This window comes from Monodelphis domestica, chromosome 5 (genome assembly GCF_027887165.1).
Source record: "Monodelphis domestica isolate mMonDom1 chromosome 5, mMonDom1.pri, whole genome shotgun sequence".
Classification (NCBI taxonomy): domain Eukaryota; kingdom Metazoa; phylum Chordata; class Mammalia; order Didelphimorphia; family Didelphidae; genus Monodelphis; species Monodelphis domestica.
Genome location: NC_077231.1, coordinates 303,827,536 through 303,846,056, shown reverse-complemented (window position 1 = coordinate 303,846,056; position 18,521 = coordinate 303,827,536). Strand labels below are relative to the sequence as shown.

General features: G+C 39.4%; 1 protein-coding gene across 2 annotated transcripts in view; it reads left to right on the top strand.

The window, feature by feature from the left end:
• The window catches only part of GADL1 (glutamate decarboxylase like 1), a 216,951-nt gene that overhangs the window by 33,227 nt on the left and 165,203 nt on the right, over nucleotides 1-18,521 (top strand). For both annotated transcript variants that reach the window (XM_007505216.2, XM_007505217.2), the window contains exons 2-4: nucleotides 7,020-7,192; nucleotides 10,305-10,431; nucleotides 17,312-17,402. In XM_007505216.2, the coding sequence (XP_007505278.2) occupies nucleotides 7,020-7,192; nucleotides 10,305-10,431; nucleotides 17,312-17,402 (391 nt within the window). The remainder of the gene's footprint in view (nucleotides 1-7,019; nucleotides 7,193-10,304; nucleotides 10,432-17,311; nucleotides 17,403-18,521) is intronic.

Sequence of the window (18,521 nt, the reverse complement as noted above, 5' to 3'; positions counted from 1 at the left end):
AATCTGGGATCAGCTCCATACTGGAATGAGCCCCTGGGAAAAGTTCTTCTAGAAGCATAATTAGTGGTTCTGAATTTGCAATTGAGATATTGGGGATGAGAGCATAGAACAAATTAGCAAGTTATGAAACATTTTACTTGTAGGTCTGAGAAGAGTAGAGACAAATGCAGGAGAATTTTCAACTAAAAGAGTCGAATCAATTGTCCACTTACTTTCTGACATGTTATTTATAATTCTAGATTTAATTATTTATTCTAGACTCCTTACCCCTGTGAAAGCTGTAGGTATCAGTTCATGGTTCATTATTTACTTATGTAGTCCTCTTCTTTCTTCCACCCTTCCCAGGGCTACTCATTCTTTCTCTCTTGCTTGTTTTCCCCTGACCTGTGTCCACACTAGCAGGTTAGTATTTCCCTAGAAGAAAGGGAGCTACTCCCAGGGTTCTAGCAGTAAGTAATACCTGTGGGTGACTTTATTTACCAATACTGTAGAGAGGAACTCCCACTTCAGTATTTCACATGAACAAATTAACCACTAAAACTCAAATAGCCTCAACCAAAACATTTACTGAAAATGCAAAGCAAACATATGCAATTATACTTCATTCTACCAAGAAACCTAGATTCCAGTCTTCCATCAGTGTATGCATGGGGAAAGTGGGTACACACTTAGAGTCCTATTATAGTGAAGTAAGTGTATAGATGAAGCATGTGGCCAGAACACTCCATTTGGGAACTGTAGACTTTGATATCTTCTTTCTGACTCAGAAACTATCTATAAAGGTTCTTCTAATGAGTATGTTGCTTGTGAATATTGTAAAGAAATGCTTCAGTTGCTTAGTTGAGCTGCTCCATTCTGTGCTGGACAAATATTTCCCTGGGTACAACATCTTAGTGTGGAAATATATCTTCTACTTGAATCTCTGATGCTACACTTTTTAAACTGTTCCTCTGATTAGTTGGGTTTGCTCCATGACAGCAGCTGTAGTATCCATCATTTTTAGATTCAGACTTAATGATGTTTCAGATGAAGTAGTAGTATGCTTTTCAAGAAAAAGGCAGTGACTATTATAAGTTTGTCAAAACCCTCTCCAACTCTCCTCTTTACAAGATTCATCTTCTTTTCCACCACCCAACAAGAACAAGTGATAATATAGAGAAGTAACTTCCTCTCTGTCATTGTCTTCATCTTCCTTCTCAGCAAGCGGTAATAGTAGAGAGAGCAGCCCCTCTCTGATACAATATTATGGTTTGTTCTTTTACCTTTTTATCTTTCTAGTTCATCAGCTGGGTCCCTCTGAGAGACATCACATTTTTCTGATGATTAAAACCAACTGCCATCTATGGATAATTGATAGAAAGACATACATAGGAAACATCTAAACTGAGAAGATTTAGACTGATCACATTAGGCATTGCTGGCTGTCCTGATTTCAAGGAGACCATGGATCCATTGACATAATGGAGTCTCTACCTCCAATGAAGCCCAGGTCTGATTCCTCATTTGGCCATGTCAATGGGATGCAAGTTCTGGCAAGGGTGACCAATATGGAAAGCCTTGATTACAGGACTATTGGTGTTTTGTACCTTGGCTAGAGGAAAGCCAGTTAAATGATTTTGGATTCAGATTAGGGCTGGATTGCCATTTGACAACTGGGTTCTGAAAGGGATATTTTTTCAGGTCTAGGTTAGATTAGATGGCCAAGAAAATCCTTTTCGAATTGGACCTTCTGGGACCCAGTGGGCTTTCGCCCCTCATGGGGCTGACTGCAAGAGAATGAATTCTTCAGCCACATCTTTTGAGGATTATAAGTTGTAGGGATCATGAGCTATCAGTCATGGGATTCTGGATTCAAAGATGGAGGGGATCTTAGGGATGATTAAGGCCAACTATTTCATTTTACAACTAAGGAAACCAAGGCCCAGAGGGGTTAGTTTACTTGTTTAGTGTCACACATCTAGTAATGTCTGAGGCAAGATTCAAACCCATCTTCTTGACTCCCAGTTTAGCTGCCTCCATCCACAGAGAGAATCCCTCCATTGATGAAATCTAAGATTTTTGAAATACTCAAGTTGTCTATGATTGACATGTACTGAATTTTTCTCCCCTTTGCTTTGTTTTTTTTTTCTCCCAAATAATTTTAAAGGCTAGGTAAGTGGGGACAAGTTCTTATCTTATTCTCAGATTCTCTTCCACTAACTTTTCTTTTTCTCCTCCCACCCAGCTATCCCTCCCCATTTCCCTTGGTTCTGCCATTCTCTCTGGGACCAAGATCCATTTTGCCTCTGTTTTTCTCCCTCATTTAGTCATTAACCATTACCAATTTGCTATAGTTTTTTGTCAACTTATGTAAGTCATAATTCAGAAAAGAAATATATATAACAAACAACATTCCAACCTCACTGGAAGGCTTGCCCATGACGGTAGATGCAAAAGATGTAATATACCACACCAGACCCATCAACAATTAAGTTTATGCATCAATCCCAACTGTGTAAATGTATGATTTAGTTCACATGCTGCTCAATACTACTGACCTACCTGCTTGACCCTCTAGAGTCTAGAAGGTCCTGAAAAAGCCTTGGGAGCTTTCTGCAATCAATGCTTTGGAGATTGTGAACATCTCAACTTTCTTGCTCTTCTAGATGTAAGTGGGATTAGGATGTGTGGAGTTTCTTCATTATGTTATCATTCCAGCCTGATCTTTGGGGTTGCTGCTGTCTGTGAATTCTGATACCAAATTCTGTTACCAGGGGAAAAATAAATTACAATACTATTTGTTGTTGTTCAGTCATTTCAAGCAGGTTCAATCTTTTGTGACCCTACTTGGAGTTTTCTTGGCAAAATTCCTGGACTCGTTTGTCATTTTTTTCTCCAGCTCATTTTATAGATGAGGAGGCTGAGGCAGAGGTTAGTGACTTGCCCTGGATCATACAGCTAGGAAGTGTCTGAGGCTGGATTTGAACTCAGGTCTTTCTGACTCTGGGCCATATTGCTTTTCATAATAATATTTACATCAGATTTTAAGATGTGAAAACTTCTTGATCTATATCATCTCATCTGGTCCTCACAGTCAATCTGTAATGTAGATGCTAATCCACTTACAGAAGAAGAAACTGAGTCTGAAGGAAGTTGCCCAGAGTCAAACTGTGTGACCCCAGTACTCATTCATTAAACTAACTTTTCTCAAAGGAGCTATAGTGTGTGTGTGTGTGTGCATGAGTGCGTGTGTGTTTAATGACAGCATTGCATATGGATCTGACCCAAATTCCCTAAAAAATCAGCAATTTTCCTTTCTATATTTGCCTACATAGACCTGTTTTTGGGGAGGCAACCCCACAGTTTTGGGGGGAAGCTTATTCAAGTGTGGGGGCCTTTCCTCTACCATTTGAGCCCCAGGGATGCTGTAGCACTTGACTCTTTATGAATGTAAATCTATCATTTCAAAACCAAAGTTAATTTAGCTTTAGCATGAAAGGAGGTGATAGGAATTCATTTTGGGGAGCCATTGATAACTCACCTTTCACATTTTTATGCAAGCCACATCCTTTGCAGAAGATTCCATCTTTCTCAAGTTGCAAAAAAGTGGTAAATCTTCCCATGACATTTTTATCTGCTCATGGATGCTATTTGAGTATGCTAGCAATAAGATTCTTTTCTTTTTCCTGAAGGGGGGAGGGAAAGCCAGAGTATTGTATCCAGGCATTTTTCTTTGACAAGATGGGCATTGGTTTGGTCTACACAATTTCTATAACCTCAGTGCTGATAATATTAATAGTATTAATATGAAAAATGGAAATATTTGAAATACTTTAAAAATAGATTTAGATTTTTTCTTAAAGAATCAATCAATAAATCTCTTCTCTGCTCTGTTCTCTTATCTGCTCTTCTCTGTTCTTTTTCTATTCTATTCCATTCTACAAACATTTATCAAGCACTTGCAAGGTATTGGAAATGATTTTCTTAGATGGCAAGTATTTAACTTTGCACAATGAAATTAATGTATGTGATTATAAGGAAGAACTAGGTCATAAAAAAAGAATAGGACCAGCACAAAGCCTGTTAGGTAAATATTAATTCAATCTCCAAATTAAATGGCAGAATCATTTTTGTTGCAGGCTATTTTCTCTCCATTCAATAATCCTTAATCTCTGATTTAGATGACACCATTGATGGTCTTCTCATATATAACTGCACTAAAACTGGAGCCATTTGTGCAAAATTGCCTGGTCTTTACTCATTCCTCCCCCTGTTTCTTGTTGCTTCCTGGCAAGGTTTAAAGGGTAGACTTGAAATGGTTAAAAACAAAGAAGGTTGCTGTTAGCCTCACCTCCGCAGCCCTCACCCACAGCCTTTCAACAGGAAAATGAGGGTGGGTCTGGAGGAGGGAGACAGCGCCTGGAATATGGAGGCTCATTTTAAATGCCTTTTCCAGATGTCAGGTGGAAGGAGTCCTGATGTTCCGCTCTCTGCTATTGATCTCTTTGGCTCAAGAATGATTTATGAAAGGGAAAAGGGTAGATCCCTTAAAAATGGTGCATGATTGAGTATGTCCAAGGAGCAGAAGGCAAGTGTATATGTGCCTGTGAAGACCTGTGTGTGTGTGTGCGCACGCGTGTGTTTGTGTGTATGTAAAAGGGGGTGTTGTTGCATAAAAGGGAGATGTACTGAGCTCTCCTAATTCCTTGGAAGATAGGGGCACAGAATAGAGGAACTGCTGCCGCTGTTGTGGGAAACTTAACAGTACTGTCAAGGAAAAATAGACCAAAAGATATATGTGTGCGGGCTGCCCATTTCTCCGTAGAGTTGGATCTGTGCTCTCCTTGATGTGGGCATCTCCTCTGCTTACACAGACTGAGCCCCATCCAGGTCCACCAGTCCTGCATCCCACTTGGCCTCATTTTCCCGTATATGGCCCAAAGAGTCCATCTGACATGCTGACCTTTCCCATGGACCTCTGGATGTTTTGAAGGTCCCATGAAGCCTGCGTGTGGTCCTTGGGTCATCATCCCGCAATGGGGCAATCCCTTCTTTCTAACCTGCATCTCTTGGATGGAGCCCATGGCAGGTGGTCTGTGTAAGTCTTGCTTGTTGATAGGCAACAGCCTGTCCACACCCTCTAGTGCCAACGAGCTGACCTTCCAAAGTGATTCCTTGTACATCCTGGTCTCCTGTGACTAGCGACTCCACAGCAGCACTGACAACATCACTGTCAGGGGCTGAAAGGATGCTGTGTGTGCATATGCTCTTGATAAATATACATGTATACATATGGTTCAGGCATTCAAGGAAGGAATCAGCCCATCATGGTTGGCTTCACTTGAGATATTTGCCTACCTGGCATAGCTGTTATCAGATGAACTCTCAAGGTCCCCTTTCTAATTCTGATCCTCTGGTCTGTCTTAAGAAAATGAAATAAGAGAGCATAATCAGGAAAGAGAACGCATATTCCTTGGGGGAATGTCTTTCTCTACTACAAGAAGAGCCCAAATATCTGTACTCAGATTCTTTTATTTGTGGGCAAAATCCAAATCAGTCTCCAAGGTGAACATTCTCTGGGACATTGGAACAATACCGCCATCAAGCACTTATTAAGCACCTCCTACATATGAGGCATAGTATCAGGTGGTGGAGAGCCAAAGGAAGGTAAAAATAATCCCTGACCTCAAAGGCACAATGGAATGAGTCTATCCTTTAGAACATGGACCAAGGTTATATATCTCTTAGAAAGTGGCATTATTTAGCAATAGGAAATTCAATTTAGCAGTTTGATTGCATTCAACAAACTCTTATCAACATACAGAGTCTCTACTCCTCAGGAATTTATGGCCTGCCAAGGCAAATGAAATATTAATCTATTTATATGATTGAAATACAAAGCAGGAATGAGGTTAAATGACTAGCCCAGAGTCACCCAGCCAGTAAATACTTGAGGCTAGAATTGATCTCAGGTTCTCCTTATTCCAAGTCTAATACTCTGTTCACTTTGCTATACTGCCTCTCAGGGTTTTTGCTCATCTACTGAATTTGGGGCACTTCCTTTTATAGAACTGTCCCATCCTTTGTGTTAGGAGGTGATCTCTGAGGTGAAATAGCAGAGGTAGCTCTAGGCAAAATATCTAAGTGGCTGAAGTTTATCTCCTCTCTGTGTCTCCCTTTCCTAAATCCATTTCTTCTTATCTTCCTGGAATTGCTCTCAGGATTTTCAGGCGCCCACTGCTCTTTCCTCCAGTTCTCAGAGCCAATCACATATTAAGCCTTTTCTTTAATACCAGAATGAAAGCTTGTGTTTCATTTTCATAGAGCTTCACCCATCAGTGGGAATGAGGTGAGAGTGGGGGTGGAGGGGGAGAGCAGGAATGAATGGAAAAATTTCTCTAGTAGTATTCATTATGAATGGTGGTCAATACAAGAAAATGCACCATAAATAACTTTCTTTCTTTCTTTCTTTCTTTCTTTCTTTCTTTCTTTCTTTCTTTCTTTCTTTCTTTCTTTCTTTCTTTCTTTCTTTCTTTCTTTCTTTCTTTCTTTCTTTCTTTCTTTCTTTCTTTCTTTCTTTCTTTCTTTCTTTCTTTCTTTCTTTCTTTCTTTCTTTCTTTCTTTCCTTCCTTCCTTCCTTCCTTCCTTCCTTCCTTCCTTCCTTCCTTCCTTCCTTCCTTCCTTCCTTCCTTCCTTCCTTCCTTCCTTCCTTCCTTCCTTCCTTCCTTCCTTCCTTCCTTCCTTCCTTCCTTCCTTCCTTCTTTCTTTCTTTCTTTCTTTCTTTCTTTCTTTCTTTCTTTCTTTCTTTCTTTCTTTCTTTCTTTCTTTCTTTCTTTCTTTCTTTCTTCCTTTCTTCCTTTCTTCCTTTCTTCCTTTCTTCCTTTCTTCCTTTCTTCCTTTCTTCCTTTCTTCCTTCCTTTCCTTCTTTCTTTCTTCCTTTCTTCCTTCCTTCCTTCCTTCCTTCCTTCCTTCCTTCCTTCCTTCCTTCCTTCCTTCCTTCCTTCCTTCCTTCCTTCCTTCCTTCCTTCCTTCCTTCCCAGGTGACCCTGAACAACAGGAAATGATCCAAAACAAGAAGAATGTCATCTTAGTAGATGGCATCATACTTAATGGCCCCACCACAGATCCAAAAGCGGGAGAAAAATTTGTGGAAGAGGCTTGTCGACTAATCATGGAAGAAGTGATCCTCAAAGCTCCTGATGTGAAAGAGAAGGTAATTAATTTCAGAGCTGGAAAAGCCTCAGAGATCATCTAGTCCCATACCCATGCCTTTGCTGCACCCTGAGCAAATGATCATTCAGTTTAGGATTGCAAACCTCCAAGGAGGAAAAACGTACTACTTTCTTAGAAACTGATTTCATTTTTGGAGAGTTCTGGCTGTTAGATATTTTTTTCTCATCTCAAGCCTACCTCTGCCAATATATTTGTAACTTCCTCCCATTGTTCCTAGTTCTGCCCAATGGACCCTAGGATAAGTCTATCCATTTCCCATAACAGCTCTTCAAATACTACAAGGCAGCTCTCATGTTTCCTCCCTCTCTTCTCAGCTCCAGGCTACACATCCCAAGTTCCTTCAAAGGACCCATGTGAGACATGATCTTGAGGCCCTTCTTAATCCTATTTTGCCCTCCAGCTCATTTGTATCCTCCTTAAAATGTGACACCCAGAAGAAAAAAGCTACATTCCCAATGCATTTAGACCAGGGCAAAGCAGGATTACTATCACCTCCATTTTTCTGGATCCTGGAAATCACAGGACAGTTGAACATTTCATTAATTTTTTTGGCTGCCATTTCTCACAAAGTTGACTCTTACTGAGCTTGCAGACCACTATAATCCAAGATCTTTTTTTCCTTCTAGATACATCTTTCCTATCTTGTATTTGTAAAGTTAATTTTTTGAACCCAAGTTTATTAAGACTTGGAATTTAATAGTAGTAAAATAATTTCTTATTATATTTGCCCCAAATGGTCAAATCTGTAGAGTTACTTTGGAGTTATTTTGGGCTCTTGGTTCTCATCTAATATATTAGCCATCTCTCCTACCTCTAAGTCATTTAAAAATTCACTAAGCATGCTATGTCTTTATCCAAGTAATTGTTTTAAAATGTCAGCATACAGAAAGACCTTCTTCCAATTTAACATCTAAGTCATATTATTAGAACTCATCCAGGGAATCTTATTGCTCCCTTCCTCTCTCCCTATTGATCTTGGGTATCAATCTTCTATTAGCCTTTTTTTGCTATATAACCTTTCCTGACCAAAGATCTTTCATTTTACTTCACTGAGAAAATAGAAACAAAATAGGGTTTTAGCATCACCACCTGCTCTTTGTTATTTGTTACCATCCTATGTACTCTAAATATGACTCATCCCCCTGCACGATCATCTCTTTTTCTTATTATAGCTAACAAAATCCTTTTCACTGCTCTTAGCTATTCTTACCAGTTTTGGCTCAATGTTAACATTAGGACTCCCTGGATTTTATTTTGTATCCAACCAACATTGTCTTTTCTTCTTTTCAAGTCTTTGTATATGTCTTAAGAGAGTTCCCTGTGCATCCACACCAATCTCTTTAGGCAACTCTTCTTCCTTTTATTGCCTGTTTCTCTTTGTATCTTTACAGAATTTCATTTGTCAGAACTTCCCATTATTCCCGAGATTACTTCCTCTATAGAATCTTAAATTGTAGGATTCTACCTACCCTTTTACTGGATGCTTTGAATTTTACTTTCTACAAATCAAGAGTTTACAGTAGATATTTCCTCTTTTTCTGGATTATAAATTCTAAGATGCAATGATTACTTCTCCTGAAGGTTCCCATCATTTACTTCAAGCAAATGAATCTTCTTGTTGGTGAGAATTGTTCTCAGAATTCACTTTGCCTCTTAGTTCCTTCATCTTTTGAAGGGTGAAATTATCATTAAGGCAAATCAAGAAATCATTAGCTGCTGTGCTTTATATGGAGACAGTCTCCAATAGATGTCAGGAAAATTGAGATCCTTCTCATTCCTCCGTGGCAGGCAAATGAGATAATATTTGTGTTGAGCACAGTGCCTGACACATAGTATATGCTTCATACATCCTTCTTCTCCTTCCTTCCCCTTTCCAGATTTGTGATCTCTTTCCTTAACTTGTTCTCTATTTCCATTCTGTCTAGATCATCTATTGTACATATACTCTCATGGTAATCTCACTTTAGTCTCCATTGAACTTCACTTGAACATCCCATATCTGGTCCCTGCATTTCTTTATGTGGTTATATATATATATTCTTAATATATGGTGCTACTCTATACCCATTTTATCTATGCTGTTCTTTTTTTAAAAATAAGGCTTACTCTTTCATAAGGCCATTTTCTGGCCTATTCTCAATGAGATAAATTGTTTTTCTCATCTACTCTTCCATTACCCATGTTTTGTACAATGAGTTTTATCCCTGGCTTCCTTCCCCCTTTCGCTTTTTTGTTTTGTATTTTTTTCTTCTCTGAGTTCTTTGGCAGGCATGCTATTGTTTTTCTTCTGCCATTGTAGTTTCTTCCTGTGGTACCCATCTTGGTGGGTATCATATTTAAATTATCATAGACTTTTAGATATCTTTTTCTGTCCTTGTTTTTCTTTAGATTACAGCCCTTTTCTTTAGATTTATAAAACTCTAGGAAAATACATTTTTATCAGCCTCTTCTTTAACTGCCTACTCTCCCTAAAGAAGAGTCCAACTTTCTTGTATTATTGAGAGGGGAGGCAGGACCAGGGAAGACTTAATTAACAGTAGAAATGAGCTGATCATTGAAAGAAGAGATCAATTCTTAAAGGTTGGGGTGAGGAGGGAGCAATTCTTTGCATAAATGATGGCCTTTCTGAATGAACAGAAGTGAGAGGCAGCATTGTGAGTTTGAGGAATGGAAGGAGCTGGTATCAGGACCTTACAATGCATTTCCTCCTCCTCGTTGCCATTTTCTTGTTGGATTGAGAGCTCTTTTGGGTGGGTGGGTGGGTGGGTGGTTTTATTTTCTTTCATTGACTAGCCATAGAGGATAGATCTATCATTAGGCAGTCAAATAGGGGATAACTAAGTTTCAACTCTTTTGCTTGACTGTGGGTTGTTAAAATGTCCCCATGAGCAGTGACCAGTCTAGTATCTGTAGGTCCTGCCAAGCAAGCCGGCTGCTGGCGAATTGTAACACATTTTTTCCAGTCATTTTTGATTTCCCTCTGCCTGGCTGGATGTGATTTCCATGTCACCCACTGTTTGATTTCCTCTGCTTGCTCTTGACCTCATGCAGTATTTATAGCATGCATCCCCACATCCCCCTTCCATCTCTAGGTTTGTGAATGGCAGCCTCCGGAGCAGCTGAAGAAACTGCTTGATCTGGAGATGAGGGACACGGGGGAACCACATCAGAGACTCTTGAAACTTTGCCAGGATGTCATCCGATATAGCGTCAAAACCAGTAAGGCTCTTAATTTGTCTCATGACCTCTAGCTCAGTGACAAGGAAACATATTCGCTTAGAAATGGGTTATCTATTAGAAAAAGAGATTATAACTAGTTTTATGGGATGAAAAAGATGGAAATGAAAACAAAGAGTGGATCTGTTGTTTTCAGGGGTGTCGAACTTTGGGCTGGTTTTTTATTTTAGTTTTTTGATGATTGAACAAAGTTGACTCTGTGACCAAACCAATTGATTTTTGCAGAAATCTGCTGTGAAGCCAAAAAACCAGTGTTGACAGCAAAATAGTTGATTGGCTGGCTATGGATGGAAATGGTCGGTAGTTTTACAGTGCCCAGCTTTTTCTAATGTCCCCATTAAAAGAGTATTTACAGTGACAGCTTTTGCCTCCCTATTCTAGCTGTATATTCAGAAGTAAGCAGCTTAAATCTGCCATGTAATTTGGGTTCCCATGTTGGTCATGTGAATTTTTAGAAAGAACTGAAAATCCTACATGATGGCCCTCTAAAGTCCTCATGAATGTTAGTAAGAGTCTGCTTCTTTAAAGTACCCTTATGAGTTATTTGGTTATACCTTTGACTGACATCTCATATCTGAATTAAAAAAAAATAAGATCTGGGGGCAGCTGGGTAGCTCAATGGATTGAGAACCAGGCCTAGAGACGAGAGGTCCTAGGTTCAAATCTGGCCTCTGACACTTCCCAGCTGTGTGACCCTGGGCAAGTCACTTGACCCCCATTGTCTAGCCCTTACCACTCTTCTGCCTTGGAGCCAATACACAGTATTGACTCCAAGATGGAAGGTAAGGGTTTTAAAAATTAAAAAAAAAAAAGATCTGGTAGGAGCACGAAGACCTTTAGCAAGATGGAAGAAGTAGAAATACCCAGAATGTTTTGGCGCATTGATGGTAAGACATGGAAGAGAAGAAACATTGTGGTCCAATGAAGAGGGCAGCTAGGTGGCACAGTAGATAGAGTGCTGGACTTGGAATCAGGAAGACTTGTCTTCATAAGTTCAAATCCAGCCTCAGACACTTCCTAGTTGTGTGATGCTGGGCAAGTCAACCCTGTTGGCCTCAGTTTCCTAATTTGTAAAATGAGCTGGAGAGGGAAATGACAAACCACTCCAGTGTCTTTGCCAAGAAAACCTCAGATGAGGCCATGAAGAATTGGACATGAATGAAAAGTGACTGAACAACAACAAAATGATCCAATGGAAACAACAACATTGATTTTGTAGCTAGAGAGCCTGAATTCAAACTTCAGCTCTGCTACCTGTGTGACCTGGGACAAGTCAGTTACCTACTTCAAATCTCACATTCTTTACTAACAAAATGAAGGGATTAGACTGGATTGTAATAATTTCCTTCTAGCTCAAAATCTAAGAATAGTGACTCTGTTGACCACTTGACCCCTACTTAATGCTCCCTAATACTCTCTATAACTGCTGGATCTCCTGTCTGTCTCCTTTGCTAATTCATTATCCATATCACTCCTTTGCACTGCCAGTGTTCCCCAAGGTCCTGTCCTCTGCCTTCTTCTCTTCTCTACATTCCTTCTTTTAGTAACCTCATAAGCTCCTGTGTACTAAACTGTGATGACCCCCACATCATGCCTCATGCTTTTCCTTGAGCTTTATTCCCTTTGGGGAATCATTGGATATTTTGAACTGGATATCTTAAAGACATTTTAAACTTAATATGTCCAAAACTTAATTTCATTATCTTTCCCAAAACACTCTCTCCTCTTCCAAACTCCTCTATTTCCATACAAGGCCCTACAATGCTTTCAGACCCCCAAGTTCAAGACCTTGGAATTATGTTCAACTCTTCATGCTCCCTCACCCCATATATCCAATTAGTTGCCAAATCTTGCCATTTCTAACTCTATAATATGTCTCAAATTCAAGCTCTCCTCTCTCCTCTCCTAGACTTTCCACTTTAGTTCCAGCCCTTATCAGCTCTTCTTTGGATTATTATAATTGCTTCCCAGCTGATTTCTGTCCTCAAGCCTCTCCCCACTCAAGTCCCATCCTACAAACAGCAGCCAAGATTATTTTCCTCAAGTGCAGCTCTGACCAAGTCACTCATCAACTCGATAAATTCAAATGGTTCCCATTGTTCCCTAGAATAACCTACAATTCCCCCCTTTAGTTTTTGAAGCTCTTCGAAACCTGTCCTCTATCTACCTTTCCATCCTAACTGGACATTACTACTCCCCCTGTACTCCACAGTCTAGCTGAATTGGTCTTCTCTGTATTCCTCACAAATATCATTCTATCCCTCCTCCCTGTACTTGCCTGGAGTGTGCTCCCTCCTTCCCTCCTTTTCCCTTTGGGGAATTCCTCTTTGAAGACCTTGTATGTAAGTCACAGATTGAGCACTATCTATGGCATGAAACCTTTCCTGATTCTCTCATCTTCCCTCTCTTCCCAAACCACCTTACATTTGTTCTCTTTGTATGTGTTTGTATTTATTCACTTTATTATACACACATGTACTCATATATGTGTATATGAGTGTATATATGTATATCTATATACACATATATATTCATTTGAATTTTTTTTGTATTTTTTTTGTACTTGTATGTATCTCTAGCATCTGGCACAGTGTCTAGCACATAGTAGGTACTTAAAAATTTTGTGGGTTAATTTGTTGATCTTCTAATCTTATGTGGATTAAATAAAGGAGATATTAGGCATGTGATAAAGTGCTTTTTTCTTAATTGACTGCTAACATCAAAGAACCCAGTGCCCAGATTCCAGGAGGGACAAAAAAAAATCACATAAGAATGAGACACAGATTTTTAAATGCAATAAAGAGCTAATCCATCGCTTAGGACCAACCTAGCTTGATGCCATGTGAATTCTGACACTGAATTAAATTTAGAGGAAAGAATCTAATCAAATTACAGCTAAAAATAATTGGATTGTATCCCCTTGGGAGAGGCTGGTGTATTTATCAAAAGCCCCGTTAGCATTTCGGAAGCAGAGATACATATCTTATTATTATGGTCTATGTCAGAAGGGGTGGAATGACATTTAATGTCAGGGATTCTTAGTTTACTGGACTTGTTCCATGCTGTTGCTATGGAAATCACTCATAAATTAACATGGAGAACTCCAAAAATTCTTTGTGCAATCATGGCTCCTATCCATGCTCAGATTCCATTGGTGGATTAGAGGAAGAAATTGTCATGTCCTATTTTCAGTCACTTTTGGTTTTAGTTATCATTTTTTATTGGGGGGGGAGCTGGTTTCAAGGAAGAAAGTCTAATGGAGACAATATTAATGTAATGGGAAGCCACTTGTGGAAATGATTCCCCTTGAATGAAAATTTAGAAATGGGGAGATGATAGTTTTTTTCTTTAATGTCCCATAATTACACATGAAATCAAAAGTAAGGAATGGGTATGAATATTCATTCATAGGCTATAAAATCAAGGGTCTCAATAATATTATAAGAGGCAATGTAGAACACTAGATTGGAAATTAGAGGAACTGGGCTTAAATTCTGTCTCTGTCATTATCTAACTGTGTGACTTTGGATAAGTCACCTCATCTCTCTGTGTTTTACTTTTCTGTGAGGGATGTACTAGTTTGTCTCTGACTTAAAATGTTCATATCTAGGGGGCAGCTAGGTAGATCAGTAGATTGAACTTCAGGACCAGAGATGGGAGGTCCTGGGTTCAAATCTAACCACAGACACTTCCTAGTTGTGTGACCTTGGGCAAGTCATTTAATCCCCATTTCCCAGTTCTTACCATTCTTCTGCCCTAGAACCAATAAACAGTATTGTTTCTAAGATGGAAGGTAAGGGCTTAAAAATATATATATATTTCTGCCCTAAATTTGTGATGTTTTAAGAAAACCAGTGAGATTGTTGGGATGGGAGATTGACTCTTAGACCCTGAGAAATTCCAGTGTTGGACAAACCTATGAGGCTATTATTGAATTCAAGGCCCAGTCAGTATATGAATTTCCTTTCTAAGCAGTCAGCTTGACCACCTCCATGACAGGAGAATCAAGGAGCAGCCCAGGTCATTTTTGCAACCCTTTAATTATCCCATTTCTTTGAACTATAACTCCTCTATACCTTCTCCCCTTTCACTCAATATCCTCACTCCTAGTCTTAGTACTTAGTACAGTACTTAGTGCCCTTCTAGAAAGGCACAGAAACAAACTAGTCTTCCTTTCATTGGAAATTCCTTTACATACTCAATTCAACCAACAGACTTTCTTAAGTAGCCACCATATGTAAAGTGGAAAGCAAAGACACAAGGGAAGAATCTCCTTCCTTGGGATTGTTCATTTCTTCTTATTTTTATCCCTAGGGCTAAGCATGGCACCTGATACAGAGTAAGCAATGAATAAATACTTTTTGATTGATTCTACTAAAACAATTTACATTTTTCTCCCTTAAGTCAATCAAGAAATCAATCAAGAAATGTTTATTAAGTACTTAGCTCAGTGCCTTGTACTCAGTTAGCACTAAATAAATGCTTATTAACTTAACTTTTTAACTCACGTGCACCGTTCCATGCATGGACCTGAGGATACCAAGACATAAATGAATGTCTCTGCCCTCCAAAAGCTGACATTCTCTCTTTCTTCCATTCTAATGTCAACCAGTTGGTCAACAAATGTTTATTAAGCACCTATGAAGTTCTGGGGATACAAAGAAAGGTAAAGACAGTACTTGCTGCCAAGGAACTCCCAGTCTGGTGGTGGAGACAACATGGAAGTCCCAGAGGTCACATGGTATTGGTATGGGTTGGACCAGCAGGCCAGTCTTCATCATGGGATGTGTTTGAAGTCTCTTCGCAGTCATGGCTACCTTGTAGGTCATTTCTAGCCAATCAGCCTCCTTTCTATAATATGGCACCCAGGACAGAACTCAGTAGCCCAGATGTGGTCCTCTGACCCTTATTTCTGCTTTTGCTTTTGAAAGGTTAATGGCTGACATCATCAGCGTTCTAATGGTCTTCAGTAAGAGAGGCATACCTTATTTCTGGCTTTGAGGGCCATGGCTCTTGTTTGTCTATAGCAAGCAGATAGGTGCTTAATAAATGCTTATTATCCTCTGCCTCAGTTTCCTCATCTATAAAATTAGGTTATTGGACTTGCTGGCCCCTAGGATCCTTTCCAGATCTAAATCTATGATCATTATATGAATGACTTTACTTCATTCTCATAACAGTCTTGAGAAATAATTACTGCAATATTATTTTCCCCATTTAATAGATAAGAAAGCTGAAAATTGATATTATCAGTTTGATGGTCTACTTTGAAAAATATAAGGGTCATTAGTCAAGAATAACACATAATAATAATAATAATGATGTTACTACTGACTAACATTTACTGTTAATGAACCCATTCACGGGGCATTCTGTTTCATATGGAAGCACAGAATGGTAAAGAACAATTTGTGGCTCAGTTCTTAAATTTTAGCTTAGAGCTAAATTAAGCTCAGAGCTTAAATTTTAGATGCTCATTTCTGCGAGCATCCCACTATTACAGGTTATGCCATCAAAACGAGGCATCCAATAAAAAAAGACAACCAAAAAAGAAATAGACTATTAGAAGAAGGCATGGGAAAATGCTTCCCCTAATTAACTAATGGCATCTGGACATGGCTAGGAGCAATTTATGAAGAATTATAATTAATGGTAACTGACATTTAGGACTTTATGTTTTGCAAAATCCTGGGTGCAAATCTTGCCTCAGATACTAGTTTGTGTCACTTAACCTCTGCCTCAGTTTCCTCATCTATAAAATTCGGTGATTGGACTCAATGGCCTCTAGGATCTCTTCTAGATCTAAATCTATGATCATTATAAAAATGACCTTACTTCATTATCATAACAGTCTTGAGAACTAATTACTACAATATTATTTTCCCCATTTAACAGATAGGAAAGCTGAGGTTCAGAGAAGCCATGACTTCCTCCTGGTCAAAACCTAGGTCTTGTCTGTCTAGGGCAACCAAATAGCACAGTGAATAGAGCACTAAGTCTGGAGTCAAGGGAGACCCAAGTTCAGTTGTGACTTTAGACACTAGCTATGTGACCCTAGACAAGCCACTTAACTCTCCTGGCCTCAGTTTCCTTATCCATCAAATGTACTTGAGAAGGAAATGGCAAACCACTCCAGTGTGTTTGCCAAGAAAACCCCAAATGGGGTCACAAAGTCTGACATGACTGAAAAGTGACTGAACCACAAGAGCAAAAGATTTTGGACTGGCTGTAGAGACCAGATGGGTTTGGAGAGTCCTTCTAGCTCTGAGTTTCTAGGATTCTCCTCATGCCAAGGCCAATGTTCTTTCTACTATTTGCTGCAATAATTTTAAAAGCTGGCATTTTCTAGACTGCTTAAAGATTTACAGAACCCTCTACAGAGATTACGGCAAAGCGTTCGACATGTCTGAAGGACTAAAGAACAACAACTGCTCACCTGTCCACAGGACCAATAGTTATTGCACTCGACCAGCCTGCCTTTCTAATGAACAAAGATTTGTAGGATACGGGAGCAGCTCCTCCTTGCTTGTTCCCCACAGAACCCTGCAGGATCATCTTGTGGGTGGATGCCAGTAAGATTAAAATATAGGGTTAATGCTGACAGTGAGTTTCTCCAGTTGAGGTAGAAGCTTCCGACATTTGGGCAAGCAAAAATCCAAAGGGAAGTTTCTCCTGGAGAAAAGCAAACAAAACTCAAAAAGGGAGGGAGATGGATCCTCTCTCCAGAAATAAGTGGAAGTTGCCTGATTGCCTTGGGGCCATCTGCCTCTTCTGGAAAGGGGGCAGTGAGAAAGGACTTCAAAGGTTCTTTCTTCCTTTTATCATGCCTGAATTAAGAATGACTTGTTTTTCCAATCAACAGATCACCCAAGATTCTTCAATCAGCTGTATGCTGGCATCGATTACTATTCCTTAGTGGCTCGGTTCATCACGGAGGCATTGAATCCAAGTGTGTAAGTGCATCCACATTGCCACTGGAATTTTGTGGCAAGAATGGATTTCTTAACATTATTTAGTTGGGGCTTTTGTTGAATACCTGTGGTCTGATTCCATTTCTGTTCTAAATAATAGTAATAGTGGCTGACCGGCATATTTTCATTTTTAGAGGGGTGAATTGGGGTATGGACCTAGGATTTCACCAAAAGGAAACTCACAGTATGGATACTCCCTCCATGGATAGGTCAATGACTCCCTTGCAACTTTATAAAGTCATAGCTGTGGAGACAGAAGGGACCCTAGAAGCCACATGGAGCCTATCCCTCCCTCTCCATTTTATACACGAGGAAAGAACAGAGAGATTAAGTCACTTGCCCATTGTACACAGCTAGTATTGTATGTTAGGATTTGAACAGAGATCTTAGTTCTCCTTTTTGGAAGCTCTTCTAGGTGCTCCTCTGAGTGAAGGGATGTGGGAAAGCCCTGATGAATTTTCTATCATCTACTCTCCTCATGCCCATAATTATACTTGGGGCTAAGATGGGGCTACATACAATACTAATCACTGGTATTTATATACTACTTAAAATTTTGCAAAACATTTTACATGTATGATATCATTAGCAACTCATAACAGCCCTGGGAAGTTGGAACTTTGGATATCTCCATGCCCATTTTGCAGATGAGGAAACTGAGACCCAGGAAGGTTAGCTGATTTGCCCAGGACCATTGTAAAAATTAAAATGAATATATGATAACTTAAAATATTATATTTTATAAAATGTATTAATAATTACTAGAAAAGTAACAAAATAAAAAAGTAATAAAAGAAACCACTTTTGTTATAGCCCATGGCTAATTTACCTGTTCAAACAGCCCTCTCCACCAATGTCCCCACCCAGGAAGGAAAGAGAGCTAGCCATGGAAGACCACCCTATTTATCCCCTGTCTACATCAGCATGTAACAACAGGAAGTCAGCAGGCTCCTGGGAAATGTAGTTCAAAGGCACAAGATTTCCAATGACTCACCATACAGCTAGTAAGAATTAGAAGCAGAATTTAAACCTGACTCAAAGTACAGCATGCTAGTCATATGCTGTAGGATCTCTCTCAAAATAAGAAAGAAGGAGCAAGAA